At 44.3% G+C, this 16,222-nt stretch overlaps 1 protein-coding gene across 1 annotated transcript in view; it reads right to left on the reverse strand.

Annotated features, from left to right (window-relative positions):
- The window catches only part of LOC137536837 (zinc finger protein 721-like), a 51,979-nt gene extending 44,856 nt beyond the window's left edge, over positions 1-7,123 (reverse strand). The window contains exons 1-2 of the mRNA XM_068259027.1: positions 7,017-7,123; positions 1,739-3,559 (exon numbers count right to left, since the gene is read on the reverse strand). Coding sequence (XP_068115128.1) covers positions 1,739-3,471 — 1,733 coding nt within the window. The 5' untranslated portion in view covers positions 3,472-3,559; positions 7,017-7,123. The remainder of the gene's footprint in view (positions 1-1,738; positions 3,560-7,016) is intronic.
- Between the last annotated feature and the right edge of the window lie 9,099 nt (positions 7,124-16,222).

Raw genomic sequence — 16,222 nt, forward strand, 5'->3', positions numbered from 1 at the left:
CTCCGTTGCAGATCGGATCCGTTTTACAGGGATCCGTTTTGTTTTGTTTTTTTCCCTTCCCCCGTTTTTCCTAAAAATTATATTTTTGCAGCATACGTTTCCAGTCCGTGGAATCGTATGCCCAGCCATGGGGGAGAGGCAGCCACCCTGCTGAAGGGGTATGGCAGGCAGGACGGGAGTGTCAAAATTTGCCTGTGTAGAGGGAAATCCGTTTACCCATTGCCTGCCACTACCCCTGCGTGTATCAGGGTCCTGATCCGTTGCGTGAAAATGCAGCAGATCCAGACCTTCCGTTCAGGTTTTGAAAACAGGTCCCTGCAAACGCAGACGGATCCGTTTTTTTCTTGGGTGAAGATGGCTGCTATTTTTAACATTAGTATCCGTGGCTCCATTTTTAATCAGGGCTGAAAAACAGAACCACGGATACGTTTCCGGACCTAGTGTGAACCAGCTCTTACACTGTTTGTATCTCCTTGTCATTCTGGGTGGTGCACAGCAGTCTGGAGTTAGCTGTTCTCTGCCTAGATGCTTTACCTGCAGCACCTCCAGTCCCTCCTTCTCTGACTGAGTGCCAATGGAAATGGGGAATGAGAATGGGAAAAGAAAGAAAATTGCCTTAGTGTGGGCAGCATTATTCAATTTATCATCATGTGCAATGTATCGCGGAAAAAGAGGGATTTTTTAGGTGAGCGGAGACAGCTTTGTGTTGAATAACAAAGCTGTGGTAATATTGTTGTGTGCGGACAGTGCAAGGCAATATTACCATTACTACCACCTGCATTCTACCGCAAATTACACTATTAGCGTGATCCACGCTATTGGAGTACTGCAAGCGTTGCTATGGTAAAGCACATTACTAGCAAGTGTTACCATAGTAACACTTGCGGTACTCAAGCACTGTGGGTTGCGGTACTAGCAGAATTCGCAGTACACTGCTGGCGGCGGTAACTGCGCGCAGCAATATTACCGCTTCCTGCATCAACCCCTTTGATCTAAGTCAGGAAATCAGCACACTCTCTTGTATATGCTTCACCAAAAGTTTTAAAGGCACCCTTGGGTGCAGAAACAGATTTGAAAATATGCATGGTTCCCCATAGGCACCATGAAGTTCTGCACCTTGGAAATATTCAACACTGACACATGGTAGGTCAGGGGATGGGGGGGCACCAATTAATACGGAAATCAGGAAGCAGTCTGACCAATCCAGAAAGCACTAGAAAACATTTATGAGTCAGAAGCCAGTTAAATTGACAACAAATAAGGACTAAGGTGCCAGCTGTCAATATTAAAGTGCATCAGTTACCCGGTTCCTAGGATCTGTCTAACCCTGGGGTATATATATACAATACAGAGATGGATCCTAAGACTCCACTAAATTCTGATGAGATAAGTCATCTAGAGTTGTGATAGTGCTACCAACACAGTGATGGATCCTGTCACATTACCCCCCCCCCCCCCCCCCCATAAGCCATCTATGTCATGATAGTCAACGCTCAATCATCTGAGCTATAAAATGTCTACAGATATGGCCTGTACAATCACTGTCTAAGTTGAGGCTCTGCACTTTCGATTCCCACACAGAAGACTGGTGCCTATTGGAATCCAGGACATAAAGTGTATGATCCCTCCATCAGGGAAATGTATAACATTGAACAATTTATACCAAAACATTTCAGTCTACTGATGAATACCAAAAGGTCCAGGACAGAAGACACAAGATGGTTAAGTCTTAGTTCACGTTAATGTTTTTCTGTGTGTCTGAACATGCTTGAAGAGGGCATCTTTCCTCAGGAAGCACTTCCCGCATTCTGAACAGGTGTACGCCTTCTCTCCCCCATGGATCTGCTCATGTTTGATAAGGTTTGAGGCGCCGCTGAAGCACTTGCCACACACTGAACAGGAGTACGGTTTTTCCCCAGTGTGTATTCGGCGGTGGATGATCATGTGTGAGTTGGTGATGAACCCCTTGCCGCAATCAGGACAGGTGTATGGTTTCTCTCCAGCATGAATCCGGCGATGAATGTCCAGGTGGGATTTGCTAGGGAAGCACTTTCCACACTCCGGGCAACCATAAGGTTTATCACCCGTGTGGGTCCTTTGGTGTCGGTCGAGGTGGGACTGGCTGACAAAATCTTTGCCACAGTCTGAGCAAGTATAGGTCTTCTCTCCAGTGTGACTTCTCAGGTGGACCAGCAGCTGAGGTCCACTAAGGAAAGATTCCCCACACTCTGAACAAGTGTTGGGCTTCTCCCCGGTGTGAATCCTTTGGTGGTAGATGAGATTGGCCTGGCTTTTTAGCTCCTTCCCACACACTAAGCACGTAAAGGGGGTGTCCTTGGTATGGACACTTTGGTGGGCGCGGAGACTGGAGCTAGTGGGGAAGCCCCTGCCACACTCCGGACAAGGAAAAGGACGCTCCCCTGTGTGGCTCCGTTCATGAACAGTGAGATGGGACTTTTTGACAAAACATTTTCCACACTGGTCGCAAGCAAAAGGCTTATCCCCTGTATGACGTTTCTTGTGTTCCCGTAGGCTGGGTTTACTGGAGAAATATTTCCCACACTCTGCACACAAATGTGGCTTTTCCCGCGTGTGAACGCGCTCGTGCTTAATTAAGGTTGAGTTACTGGCGAAGGCCTTTTCACACTCCTTACAGGCAAACCGCTTCTCTGCTGTGTGGGCTCTCTGGTGCTTCACAAACTTCTGTCTGTTACTAAAAGCTTTTCCACAGATGGGACAAATAACAGTCATCTCTTCCATGGTCGAGCCATGAGACTTCCTAGATTTATCGGGCAAGTGAATCAGCGGATGCTGCACATGCTCAGGGCACATGGCTTTGGTAAGTTTAGCTCCTCCTTGTGAAAGTGGTTCATCCTTGATCTTGACCATTACGATTTGGGAGTCATCTGTATCATCATCAGACGAGCAATATTCATCTGTTGATTGGGGTTCCTCAGCAACAGTCACAGGTGATAAATCGTCAGAGTCTAGGGCAGGTTGCTCTTCATCCAAGCTGGGCTCCTCTTTTACAACAATAGATAGACCCAATGCAGCATCCATGGTGGATGAACGGTCACTTAGGAGATGTTCTTCACCTGAGAGAGGTTCTTCTTTGACAATGACAGATAGATCTTGTTTTTCATTCAAGTGAATAGTGGAAAGGTCACTTATTGGGTCATGTTCATCACTTGAGATGGGCTCCTCTTTAACAGATACATTTTGTTTACCATTCACAGAGGTAGAAAGGTCACTATGCGGAAGATGTTCCTCTTCACACAAGAGGGGCTCTTCTTTAATGATTATAGATACATCCAGGGAGTCATCCATTGAAGTGGATCTGTCACATTGTGAGAAAAGTTCTTTGTCTAGAAGCAGTTCCTTCTCGGTGTGATTAGATAGACGTGGTTTAGGAGTAAACATTATGGTGTAGGAAGGAGTTCTTCCACTACCCCAAAACGGTAGCTTTTTCATAGAAGTGGACTATCTGGCCTGGCGGGGTGCCCGTCTTGCCTCAAAAAGGTTTGCACCTTGACAGGAGTGGAATGAAGTCTTGATGGATCTGTGCAAAGGAAACACAATAAAGTTTCATTATCAACATGCGACACCTACACACCCTCCTTCTTTCCTTTTACAATAATATATTTGGAAAAACATCCAGGAACAAAAAATGGAAAGGAATAGAAAAAGTAAGAAAAAAGAAAAACATCTGCTACATGAATTCACAGTTCTCTCCCTCCCACCACTCTTAGCCCTTATGCTGGGAATACACGTTAGGTTTTTGCGAAGAATCGTTCCGATAGATGCCTTCGATGATAAAATTCCGATATGTCCGATTTTCCGCTCGATTCTGTTCTGCTCGATTTCTCATAGAAGTGGAAGACAAGAGAATCGAGCAAAAAATCGAATGGCTAATAGATTGTGCGCCGAATCGAACTAGAAAAAACGTAACGTGTATTCCCAGCATTACAGTGATAATAAATAAGCACAGCCTATTTACAAGCAAAATGGGGACTTAACATACACGTTTTTCTCATGACCTTATTTCAGGCACTGTAATTAAGATTAGATTAGACCCAGGAGTGGGTGGCAAATCATATTCACTTAACGGCATACATTTTTGTAAAATAATCCAGTCCAGGTTTTCGGAATAACTTGTAGATCTGTGGTGGTACCTAATAAATCATACCCGGTGTGTATTAAAGGGGGTCGTAACATCCAAAAAATATAACATTGGCAAAAAAATAGGTAGTGCCCCAAAAATATGTTACCCTTTTTTTTCTTAAATAAGTCCCTATATGTCCAATTTTTTTTCTTTTTACATTGTCTGGGAGCCTTTGCCTAACTGCAGTATCAGTAGGATTGTGGGAAGTTTTTTGTTGTTGTTTTTATAGCTCCAGTAACAAGCTTATCTCAGCATGCAATTAACAGAAAGCTTCCTATTACAGATGAGATAAGTACACTATGACCAGAAGGTATTTACACTGAATATGCAGTTGCGCCGGCAACCTTTGCTGTCTTCACAATTCTACGGACCTGTCATGTCATCCTAAATCTCTTAAGATATGTCAACAAATGCCATTAAGGAGAAGGCAATCCATACCTCCCAACTTTTTGAGATGAGAAAGAGGGACACTTAACTACCTAACAACCGCATCACGCCAATGGGTGTGAACGCGGCGGCAGCCCCAAGACCGCCTAACGTCAATCAGCGTCAAGTCCTGGGGTTCTAATTTGCATGAGATTGCGCGCACGCATCTCATGCTCGGGGGGCGGAGCTCCGCCCCCTCTTCAGTCTCCGTGCGGCTATTGCCATTTGGGAGACTGTTAGACGGCGTGATCGCCGTCTATTTACACCGTGCAGCGCTGCGATCAGCAGTAGTGCTGCACTGGGGACAGCCGTGTAACACGGCTGTCCTCCTGGGGGACAAGAGAGAGATATGCAGTGATAGGCTGGGGGACGGAGAGAGGCTGGCTGGGGGAGGCAGAGGAAAGGGTTTTTTTTATTTAAAATGGGAACATAAATATTTATTTAACAAAAAAATAAACAACTGGGGGGCAATCAGACCCCACCAACAGAGAGCTCTGTTGCTGGGGGGAAAAGGGGGGGGGGGGAAATCACTCGTGTATGGTGTTGTGCGGCCCTGCAGCTGTGCCTTAAAGCTGCAGTGGCAATTTTAGCAAAAATGTGCCTGGTCTTTAGGGGGTTTACCACTGTGGTCCTCAAGTGGTTAAAGAGAAACTCCAACCAAGAATTGAACTTTATCCCAATCAGTAGCCAATACCCCCTTTTACATGAGAAATCAATTCCTTTTCACAAACAGACCATCAGGGGGTGCTGTATGGCTGATATTGTGGTGAAATCCCTCCCACAAAGAAATTCTGAGTACGTACTCTTGGCAGTTTCCTATCTGTGAATCCTGTTGCATTGTGGAAAATAGCTGTTTACAGCTGTTTCCAACTGCCAAAACAGCAAGCAGCAGCTACATCACTTGCCAGCAGTAAAAATGTCACCATGTGATAAATGTCAGAATATAAATCAGGGATTTAAAATATTTTACAATGGGCAAACACTGACTAAATCATTTATACATAATTATTGTAAAAATGAAGCACTTTTTTTATTACATTATTTTCACTGGAGTTCCTCTTTAAGCCATGCCCCTGCCACATCCCTGATCACGCCCCTGTCATACCCCTAGACACACATACCATAAAGATTTCTTAAGAAAAATATGTTGTTTTGCAATTCAAACCACACTGCTCCTTTCTATCCTGGTTCATTTTCCTTCATATTAACATTTTAAAATTAGTAATATATAAATTTAAAGGATGGGAATAAAGTTTAGAGTCACATTTTTTAGTAGAGATATATATATTTGCATAGAAAGAGAGACAAATGAGAAGGAAAGAAGGATTGTCCCTCCAAAAGAGGGACAGTTGGGAGCTATGGCAATCCTCCAAGGTAAGTGATGTCAACATAATGGCATTACATGTGTTCTGAAGTCTCAAATGTAGAGTGAACCAATTCTGCTCAAAGAATTTCCCCAGCAGGAAGAATTCATGGAAAAGAACTCGATCGATTTATCAGGTGATCAGCTACTAGTTCTCTGATTGGCTAACACATTCGTGCAGTGCAGGGTGTAACAATGATCATTTTACCCTAACCAGCCAATTAGATAATTACAAAACAAATCTGTCACAAGATCTGTCCATCATGCATATTTCCATGAATTTTTGCAAGAAATATTTTTCTAATAATAATAATAATCTCTACAACAGCTGTCAGAGGGAAAGCAATGAACCAAGTGGGCAAAAACATTTGCATACCTCCCAACTTTTTGAGATGAGAAAGAGGGACACGTAAGCCATGCCCCTGCCACATCCATGATCACGCCCCATCACACCCCTAGTCACGCATACCATAAAGATTTTATAAGAAAAATATGGTGTTTTATAATTCAAACCACACTGGTCCTTTCTATCCTGGTTCATTTTCTTCATATTAACATTTTAAAATTAGTAATATATCAATTTTAAAGGATGGGAATAAAGTTTAGAGTCAATCCAACATAATTTTTAGTAGAGAAATATATATATATATATATATATATATATATATATATATATATATATATACATAGAAAGAGGGACAAAGTCCTGAAAGAGGGACAAATGAAGAAGAAAAGGGGACAGAGGGACAGGGCTCCCAAAGAGGGACAGTTGGGAGCTATGCATTTGTATAAATCCCATTTTATGTAACTATCAGGTGCAAATAAAAAAATAATACACTTAATTTTCCAATGTGCATCCAAGCTGGAAGAAGAATAATCAGCTCCCATGATGCACAACTAGGTACTGAAGGTATCAGGCACTGCCATGGCAATGATGATGCTGCTGCTGCTGCTGCTGCTGCTGCTGCTGCTGCTTTCATGTCTACAGAGAAGCACAAGGAAGAAAGCACCCTTCCTCGTCCCCACAAAAGCCTAATGCGCTGGTATCCCTTATGAAGCACTCACCAGGCGGGTCTCTCCTCCCTGTGCAACCAGTAAAACCCTCCCCGGGTGCTGCCCTCACCACACACGCTGACTGCACCGCTAATTTCCATGCCTTCCGGATTTGCCCTCAGCTAACATGGCCATTGGCCACCAAGCATCTACCTTACTAATTCCGCTTCCGGCATTTGGAACGCACTGGCTACAATTTGGACTCCGTACTAATCATTGTCGCGCGCAGCTCCTGGCTGTCCCAGGTTTGCATGTGCTGCGTTTCCGCACCTTATTAATATTCATAGAGTGGGAGGGGATTCGAGCCCTAAACGAGTCAATCTTGTGGTGCCTATAATGAAAGAATTTGTGTGGAGAGGTTGCATTCCCCCTTATGAATATTAATAAGCTGTCCATATTTGTTTTCCTTTTTTGATAAATAATATTGAGGGAGTGGGAGGGCATGAAGGAAGGGGCAAGGTGAAATTGTGATGAAATCCAATTGAGGTAATATCATTCCCCAAATGATATGTTTATGATAGTTTTATGTTCACCCAATATCACTGTAAAGCCTGCTACACACCTCCAATTTTGATTGGCCAATCACTGAACAATTTTACTACTTCCATGTATTATGAGTATATTACCCTCATAATATGTTCATATTGGAGCATGGGGCGTAGTGGTTAGCACCCTTGCCTTGCAGCACTGGGTCCCCGATTTAAATCCCAGCGAGGGCACTATCTGCATGGAGTTTGTTTGTTCTTGCTGTGCTCCCATTTACTCCCCAATACGTGCAGATAAGTTAAAATGAATCTCCATCTTAAAAATAAAAAGTTAAATCTACCTGCGGAGTCTCGTCCAACAAAGCGGCCCCGAAGTCCCCGCATCACTCCACTTCCGTCGCTTGGCCCCGCCTCCCCTTTCTCCTGCGAGAAAAACACCACGACTATTTAAAAACACCCAACTATTTACTGCAGTAAATAGCCGGGCGTTTTTTCTCAGAGGAGCGAAGGGAGGCGGGGCCAAGTGTGCGGTAGTGGAGTGATGCGGGGACTTCGGGGCAGCTTCGTGGGACGAGACTCCGCAGGTAAATATACATTTTCTTTATAGCAGCGCTGACATATTTTTATTTTTAGGATGGAGGTCCTCTTTAATTGGTTTCCACCTAAAATTGACCCAGACTACAATACATACACTACATGATACAGACATATGACTATGGTACGGATTAGATTGTGAGCCCCTCTGAGGGACAAGACAATATACTCTGTACAGCGCTGTGATAGATGTCAGCACTATATAAATACTAAATAATAATGTTCATAGTATGCAAAATCTGTAACTGTAGTTTCTTCTGTATTGTGAAATTGAAGGTTTCCTTCTGCAAGGAGAGGTGGGGAACTTCAAAACTGTAATACAAATATAAAAATGGAGCCCCTCACTGCTTAACTAGACATAAATCTGCATTATTAGTGACATTTCATGCCTCATGGATGGCATAATATCACTGTCGTTCTTCTCTACACTAACATTGAGGCCAGTCTGCCAGTGTAAGGCATGCTTTAGGCTTGGTCAACCAGGACAACAAGGACAGTTGCAATGGACTCAAAGGAACTCAAAAGCTATGCAAAGTATACATTTTCATTCTTAAAAAGGAACTGTAGTGAAAATAATGTAATGGATAAAATTGCTTATTTCTTCACAGTATTACTTTCTAAATTATTTAGTCAGTTTTTTTGGCCAGTGTAAAATCTTTCCTCTCCCTGATTTATACTCTGACATTTATCACAGGTGGCCCATCTTTCAGTCCTGTCAGGTGATTTCTGTGTGTGGAATGTTGGTTTCTGAGAATTCCGAAGCCAGTACAACAGATACCTGGTCTCCCAGAATTCTCCGAGGCAAAAGCAGGGCTGGTCCTAGACTTTTTGCTGCCTGAGGCAAACTTGTGAGGACCACAGGACCCATAGCCACACGTGTACTTCCGGTATACGCATGGCTATGAGAATCACTGCGGGTCCTGCATTCTGAGGTCTACTAGAAGCAGGACAGGAGAGGGGGACTCAGTGAGCCTGTACTGCTTCAGGAGGCGGCCGCCGCTTGCTTCAAGAAGGTAAGTGGCAGCCGGGGGTGTGGGCGGGACCGAGGGTGAGTGGGCGGGACGCCGCCTGAGAACTCGGCATCACCTGGCGTCATGGGCGGAATGCCCTGGGCATAAGAATTCTGCATATCTAATCAGCCTTGGCTAAGCATCACTGGAAGGGCAAGGGTTACATACAATATACAGCATACATAGATATAGGAAGGGCTTCTGATGCTGAAGCCAGGAATATTACCATAAAAGTTGGTATCCTGAAAGATATACTGCATTCTACCCTTAAAACAGAAGGTATTGCATCTAGCCTCTGCAGTGTGCATAAAGGTGCCCACTAATGATCCAGAACGATTGACCTTCCGATCTGATAATTGTGATTTGAAGTAAATGATCATAAGTCATTGATCACTCCCATAAATGGGATTAAATGTGTAACCAATCTGATCATTTCTGATAGAATCGATCCTTCCAAGTGCCCAGGAGCACTCACAGTGGCTTTAATGCAGGAAAGTGTGCCTAGGTCCTCACCCCAGTACCAAGGGGTCACAACATAGAATCTCGCCAAAGGACCGGCACCACTCGATGTATTTAGAGGACAAATTATGGGACACTCGAAAGAGTCTGCTCTTAAAGTCACGCTCAATATTAGCAACTTCTTCACTGACACGAGTAACATACGTATCAATCAATGAGTGACTAGGTGGCTTGAAAGTACTTTTGTTACGTAAACCAGTATCCTTCAAGCGTAAAGCACTGTTCTCAACAGTCTCCAAATTTCTTGATACAGTGCCCTGTGGAAAAGTACTGAAAAAATGTTTCAATTTAATGGAGCGAAAAAAGCGATACAAGTCCTGTTCAAGTAGGAAAAAATCAGGTAGAAAAGTGGGACTAAAAGATAAACCAAAGTTAAGAACATGTTCCTCAGCTTCAGATAATGTGTAGGAACTAGGAAGAGATATTTACCACCAAATTGGAAGTCACATTCTGCCCCTCCTGGGTCGTAAGTTCATGGGGTTCCTGGGAGGCTTGTTTTTGGGTCCTCCGCCTATGCCTCCTACCCCCTCTCCTCATCCTTGTTCTTGGGGGCGGTTTGGAGAATTCTCTCTAGATGTAACAACATCCTCCGAACCTGATGACCCGACTCCTGAACCTCCACCAATAGGGTACTTCCTCCCTGGTGTCCTCCTGGGGCGTCGTGGTGGTCTATTAGTAGATGGCGTAACTTGCTTTTGCCATGGATACACGTGACCATCAGTATAATCGGATTTGTCACGATTAAATTTTGAACACTTGACTTCTTCTTGAATTTTCAGATGTTCCTGGAGTTTATTATCCACAGATAACATATATTTGTCATAGTCCTCCTGAATCATGAGGTCTTTCATCTGTTTTTGTAGGGATTCCACTTTCCCATCTATGACAGGTATCTCTTTCTGAATCCTCACAATCGTGTGGAGCATGGCATCGTAAGAGGCTTTATTCCAGATCCTAAACCATACAGCACAGAAGTCCGGATCTTTAGGAAATAATAATGGTGCCACATGCGAACGCATCGCCCATGGTATTCTGTGCGTTTTGCAATATTCCGCCAGCGTTTTGGCATGCACCTTGTGGAAGTCACTTTCTTACCATTACACCAAGATTTCAAAAATACGTCAGGAGATGAAAAGAAAAACAAGATATGGCTTTATTTAAAAATATCACATGTATACATGCGGGAAACCAAGTGAGCCTAGTAAAAGGATTCAGGCAGTTAAGGTTTCTGGCTTCACTTCCGCTGTGCATTGATTCTTATACCACAAATTACGTAGTCATGATGTGCTTTACTCGTCCAATAATAATGTTCATTTCTGAGAGTCTCTCTCCTTACACCCTAAAAGGGTGGAGGATTCTCACAGCCTTGCACCTGCTCTCGATTCCAGTAAACAATCTCTTCAACATCCTGTTCACATAGATACATCAAGGTCATGGCTTGTGGGACTCGACTCATCTGAGATGGGGGTTGCAGTACCAGGCACTCCTTATCTTTTTAGACATTCCTAAGAAGAAGAAAAAAACTCACACAGTACTAGATCTTGGCTAAAGCATGTCAGCAATGGAAAATTCCGAGTCTAACGTTAAAGGGTAACTCTACTCATCTGAATCATCTGTGTTACATCGGCCTTATTAAACATTTGTGTCACCTTATATCTATTAAGTGCATATCTATGAAACTTGGATTAACATACAGCTCTGACATTAACATACCCCCCTGTTGCACATATATACGTATAAGGTGGCAAGGGGTTCAACTACATAGACTTGAAACACTTCTTAAGTAATGGAAGCTAGCAGTTGCTTTCTTTGTAGCCTTGTAGCATTGCAAAATATATATATGTATTTATTTGACGCCTAATGCTTCTAGTGTACTATCTTATCCGCTATCAAACAATCTACACAACTGAGAAGTCCATTTTTGGGAATTTGTGCTTTCCCATAAAGCTGTCCTCCTCCTCACTGTCATTGTATTCCTCATGTTGGAATGAAAACATGGCTGCATCAGTTTTCTGCTTTATGAAACTGCCCAAGTATTTCCTGGTCAGGGGTATGACACAGCAAGCAAAAAAACTGAACATGAGTATCACAATAAGTATCATGGTACCAACATTTTTTTAGGAAACCCTTCCAGTCTCCAAACCAGTCATTGAACCATTTTGTAAAGGAATCTGATACACCAGAGTTTCTTTTTTAACTCGTCTGATAGGTCAGTCAGTTTCCTCAAAGCTTCTGTCACCCGTCCATCAGGGCCAGTTTCACTGGGAATGTAAGTACAGCAGGCCCCGCCCAGTCCCAGAAATTTGCAAACTCCTCCTTTTTCAGCAAGCATCATGTCCAGACTCATTCTGTTCTGAAATGTCATTTTGGAGTTTGGGCCTAACTCATTAACTATGCCCTGCAGAGCATCACGTGTGAAATTCACAAATCTTTGCTGATTGTAATATATGTAGTTTATCCACTCCACGTTTTTGTTAATAGTGATCTGTGGAATTAAAGACTCAAACCCTGCCCACACTGGGTTTCTGGCCTTAAATTCATCTGGAACCCCTCTGGGGACACCTATTGCATCCAAATAGACATGTGGGTCCAGGTTACCTTTAAGTTCTCTCTTAAAGATCTTGTGGGCTTCTTTTTCAAAATCTTGGTCACTTTCTCTAAACATATGTATGGGCATAATGAGTTTGGCCAGTGCACAGTGACCTTTCCACACTGGTGGCAATCTAGGACGTAATTTAAGATCACCGCACAACCAGTAGATATCACCAAGGGAGTGTGTCTGATGAAATAGTAGGAAAGGGTCTGCTTGTTTCATTACAGCACAGTAACCAGGGGGAAATTCACCCACATCTACTCCACCTGAATTCGTACTGTTATAACAGGTATAGTTTCCCTTGTACACAGTTGCTGAGTGGTCTATTTGATCGGGGGTACCTTCCTTCAATGGGTATCGGTCTATACACATTTTACAGAGTGGATCTGTTGTGGCTGGGGTTTGACCCTTACTCCTATAGAGTGACAGAAAACATGTCTCACCCCCTTCTGGAAGGGGAAGTGGCACAGTGCCAAGGTGTGGCCTTGCTCCTGCACATACATAACAATCTGACATATTGTTTTGTTTGGCTGTGTACCTCATCCATTCAAGCCACATGTTTGTATCTGAATATCCTGTCTCCATGGTAATGGTCTCCTCAAATGTAGGGTTAGCCAGGGCCTGTACCCAAGGTTCCTGATCCTCATGCTCCATGACTCTAAACTCAGGGTTTTTGTACATGTCCCTGAGCGAAAACTTCCCCAGAGGCCCCCCTGTATACCCTGGGACATGCATGCCTATCACATACGTTCCTGCATCTCCAGGGCTTGGGTTTTCTATATTCAGGGTCAGGCGCTGGGAACTATCTATTTGTTTTCCAGGCATACAGGCTCCCCCAGCTGTTGTTAAGGTCATCCTTGAGCGAAGGGGCACCCCATTTCTGTCCACCCGAGTCATGGCAGGATCAGGTCTATATCCCCAGTCAATACCTGTGTTCCAGGCAGCTGCTTCCCAAGAACTACATTTATACCCCCAATGGTCATCAGTCACGCAAATAAAAAAATTGTCCTTTTTCATAAAGGCTGCAGTGCCAATTACAACGTTGCACAACCTGGCAGTAGTCAAAGGTGTAAGTCGCCACTTGTACTTGTAAAGAATTATACCAGAACACTAAGCTCTGGTGTTCTCTTGTTACAGCAACCTGTCCTCTTTGCATCAGTCCTATATTTATGGCATCCCGTTTAACCCTTGGTCGGTTGTGAGTTACATTATTAGTTTGTGGAAAGGCTGGAGGAGGTGTTTGGAAATGCTCTAGGGCTTCTAACACTATCCACAATGTCCCAATGAAAAGCATAGCAATAATGACTCCCTTTCCACTTGGAGTGTTAAAGTATCCTGTATCCAAGATCCCCATATTTTTTTTTCTTTAAAGACAAGAACTCTGAGAATTAAACGGGCCCCCATTTCTCCCTAATCTAGCTCCTCAGTTATCCTGTTCAGGGCTTGTGCCCGCTTTGAATAGAGGAAAATCTCTAATATTCCCTCCACCCGCTGTGACGTTGTCTTGACTGGAGCTCAGGCAAATGTTCCTCACACTCCAGGGCCCAGGAGCGTACACCTCCCGTCACAGGATGCTGTCTATTCTGTCCCTGAACCGGGAATGGGTGCCCTTTTGCAGTGAGTTAAATGTATCCACGAACTTTTTTCGGCTATTCTGACCGCTGTGGGTGTGGCCAGCAACACCTGGTAAGGACCCTCCCACCGTGGGGTGTTCCAATGTTTTCTTTTAATTGTACCATTTGTTCTTTCCACATCTCCTGCTGACTGTGGGTGATAACTACAATGGTGCCTAACGTTTATGCACAAAGTAACTGTCAACTGTTTAATGATATCATTCACAAAATGGCTACCATTGTCACTGATGATTTTTTCTGGTATTCCCCATCTCGGAATAATATCTCTTGTCAGCGCTTTTGCAACTGTGAGTGCATCAGCTTTTACAGTGGGAAAGACTTCCACCCACCCCGAGAATATATCTAGCACCACTAGAGCATATTTCTTTCCCTCTGCAGGGGTGAGTTCAATGTAATCCAGTGCAATGGTATGAAAGGGGTAATGTGGTGTAGGTGTTTTACCAATAGGTGGCTTTAATCCCTTTCCTGTGTTGTGCTGGGCACATACAGTGCATTGTGAGACAAACTTCTTAAAAAAGGTGCTTATGCCCGGACAGTAAAAATATTTGGTGGCTGTAGCCATCATACCACCCGTTGAGACATGGGTGACCCCATGTAACACAAGAGCCAATAATCTGTACAAAAGTCTGGGAAGGCATAAGGCATCATTGACACAGAGGAAGCCGCTATCATTAACTGTTGCATGTGCTCTTTGCCACTGAGACTTTTCAGCTGCTGGTGCATTGCTCTGGAATTCCACTAAGAGATCAGTGGTGATCGCTGCAGAGGATGGAATAATGAGAGGGGAGGGGGCTGATGGCAGAGGGGGATCAGTGTCAGGGAGTGAAGGGGAGGCGGCAGCTGTGGTGGGCAGAAGGGATGGGATGTGATGGGATGGCTCAGAAGTTTGGAGAGGGCGCAGCGCCGCCATTTTCGCCTCAGCATCTGCAAGATTGTTGCCACGGGTAACGTCAGAGTCATCACGCATGTGTGCCATGCATTTTACCACAGCTACCTGCGAGGGCAGCAGTACACTATCAAGGAGCTGTTGCAATAAGTCTTTATGGCGGACTGGTTTCCCAGCCGCAGTTAACATGCCACGGTTCCTCCACTGTGCAGCGTAGGTATGACAAGCAGAGAACGCATACTGGCTGTCAGTGTAAACAGTGAGAACTTCACCCTCGTGCAACTCACAGGCTTGAGTGAGTGCATGAATCTCTGCAGCTTGTGCGGAGTAGGAGATTGGTAAGGGACCAGACTCCAAAACAGCATCCAGGGTAACAACAGCATATCCCACTCTGTTCACTCCTAAGGCATCTTTGGAGGCAGAGCCATCGACAAAGACGAGTGTACTTCCGGGTATTGGTTCGGACTTCAGGTCTTCTCTGGGTAGAAAGACCTTTTGTGACTCTGTGACACAATCATGCTGAGGCTCATCACCCTCTGCAGCGGGGGTCGGGAGTAAAGTTGCTGGGTTAAGTGTGGTACAGCGTTTCACTGTAAGGTGAGGCTGACCCAGCAACGTGGCAGTGCAATGCAAGTGACGGGCAGGAGTAAGTAATGTCATTTTATCCTGCAACAAAAGAGCATGCACTGCGTGGGGAACAAGAACCTCTAGTGGATAACAGCTTAGATACAAGACGGCAAGGCACATGCAACCTGATCCAAAAACTTAAAATAAAAACACAACGGCCTCTGTTTGTCTATCCAAGTTTGTGTCATCACAGCTGTCATGCATTTATCTTTGCAATCAACATACAGTTTAAAAAACTTTGTGTAATCAGGGAAGGCTAAAACCCGGGGATCTTGCAGCGCAGACTTACACCTCTCAAATGCCATAGTCAAGTCATCTGTCCAGGTGACTTTGTCAGTCATTGCCAACATTGTCAGCTTCTTCAGGTCGTTTAGTCAGGTGTATCAGCATTCCCGTGGTCTGGAGGTGGCGTGGGCATTAAATGCCCTCACCACTTCCTTCTTTCCACTTGTTCAATAGAATCCCGGCCGTGTCCCAACGTCCCCACTTCGGTTTGTACAGTGAAGCATGAGGGGCGGAGTTCGGGACAGCAAACAGCTCATCCTGCAGGATGCCGTCTGTCTCAACACTGTCCCAGCCTGGGATTGAAACCTCATACAGAACATAACCTTCTGCATTTTCCCATAGTCCGGTAATCTCTACACAGACTTTTTTTTTTTTTATCGGGTACTTTTGCTCATAGTCCATATCCCTGCATCCATTTGCTATGTAATGTGTGGTGACGTGTGCCACACATACTACCTCCTGAAATGTATCAGCTGGACCTGCATCCTGCTGCATCCATTTCAGGAGTGAATTTGGCAGAATAATACCGTACCAATGCACGTCAGGTGCTTCTGCCATAGGAGCACGATGGATCTGCAGTGACTC

The sequence above is a fragment of the Hyperolius riggenbachi genome, chromosome 10 (genome assembly GCF_040937935.1).
Source record: "Hyperolius riggenbachi isolate aHypRig1 chromosome 10, aHypRig1.pri, whole genome shotgun sequence".
NCBI lineage: Eukaryota > Metazoa > Chordata > Amphibia > Anura > Hyperoliidae > Hyperolius > Hyperolius riggenbachi.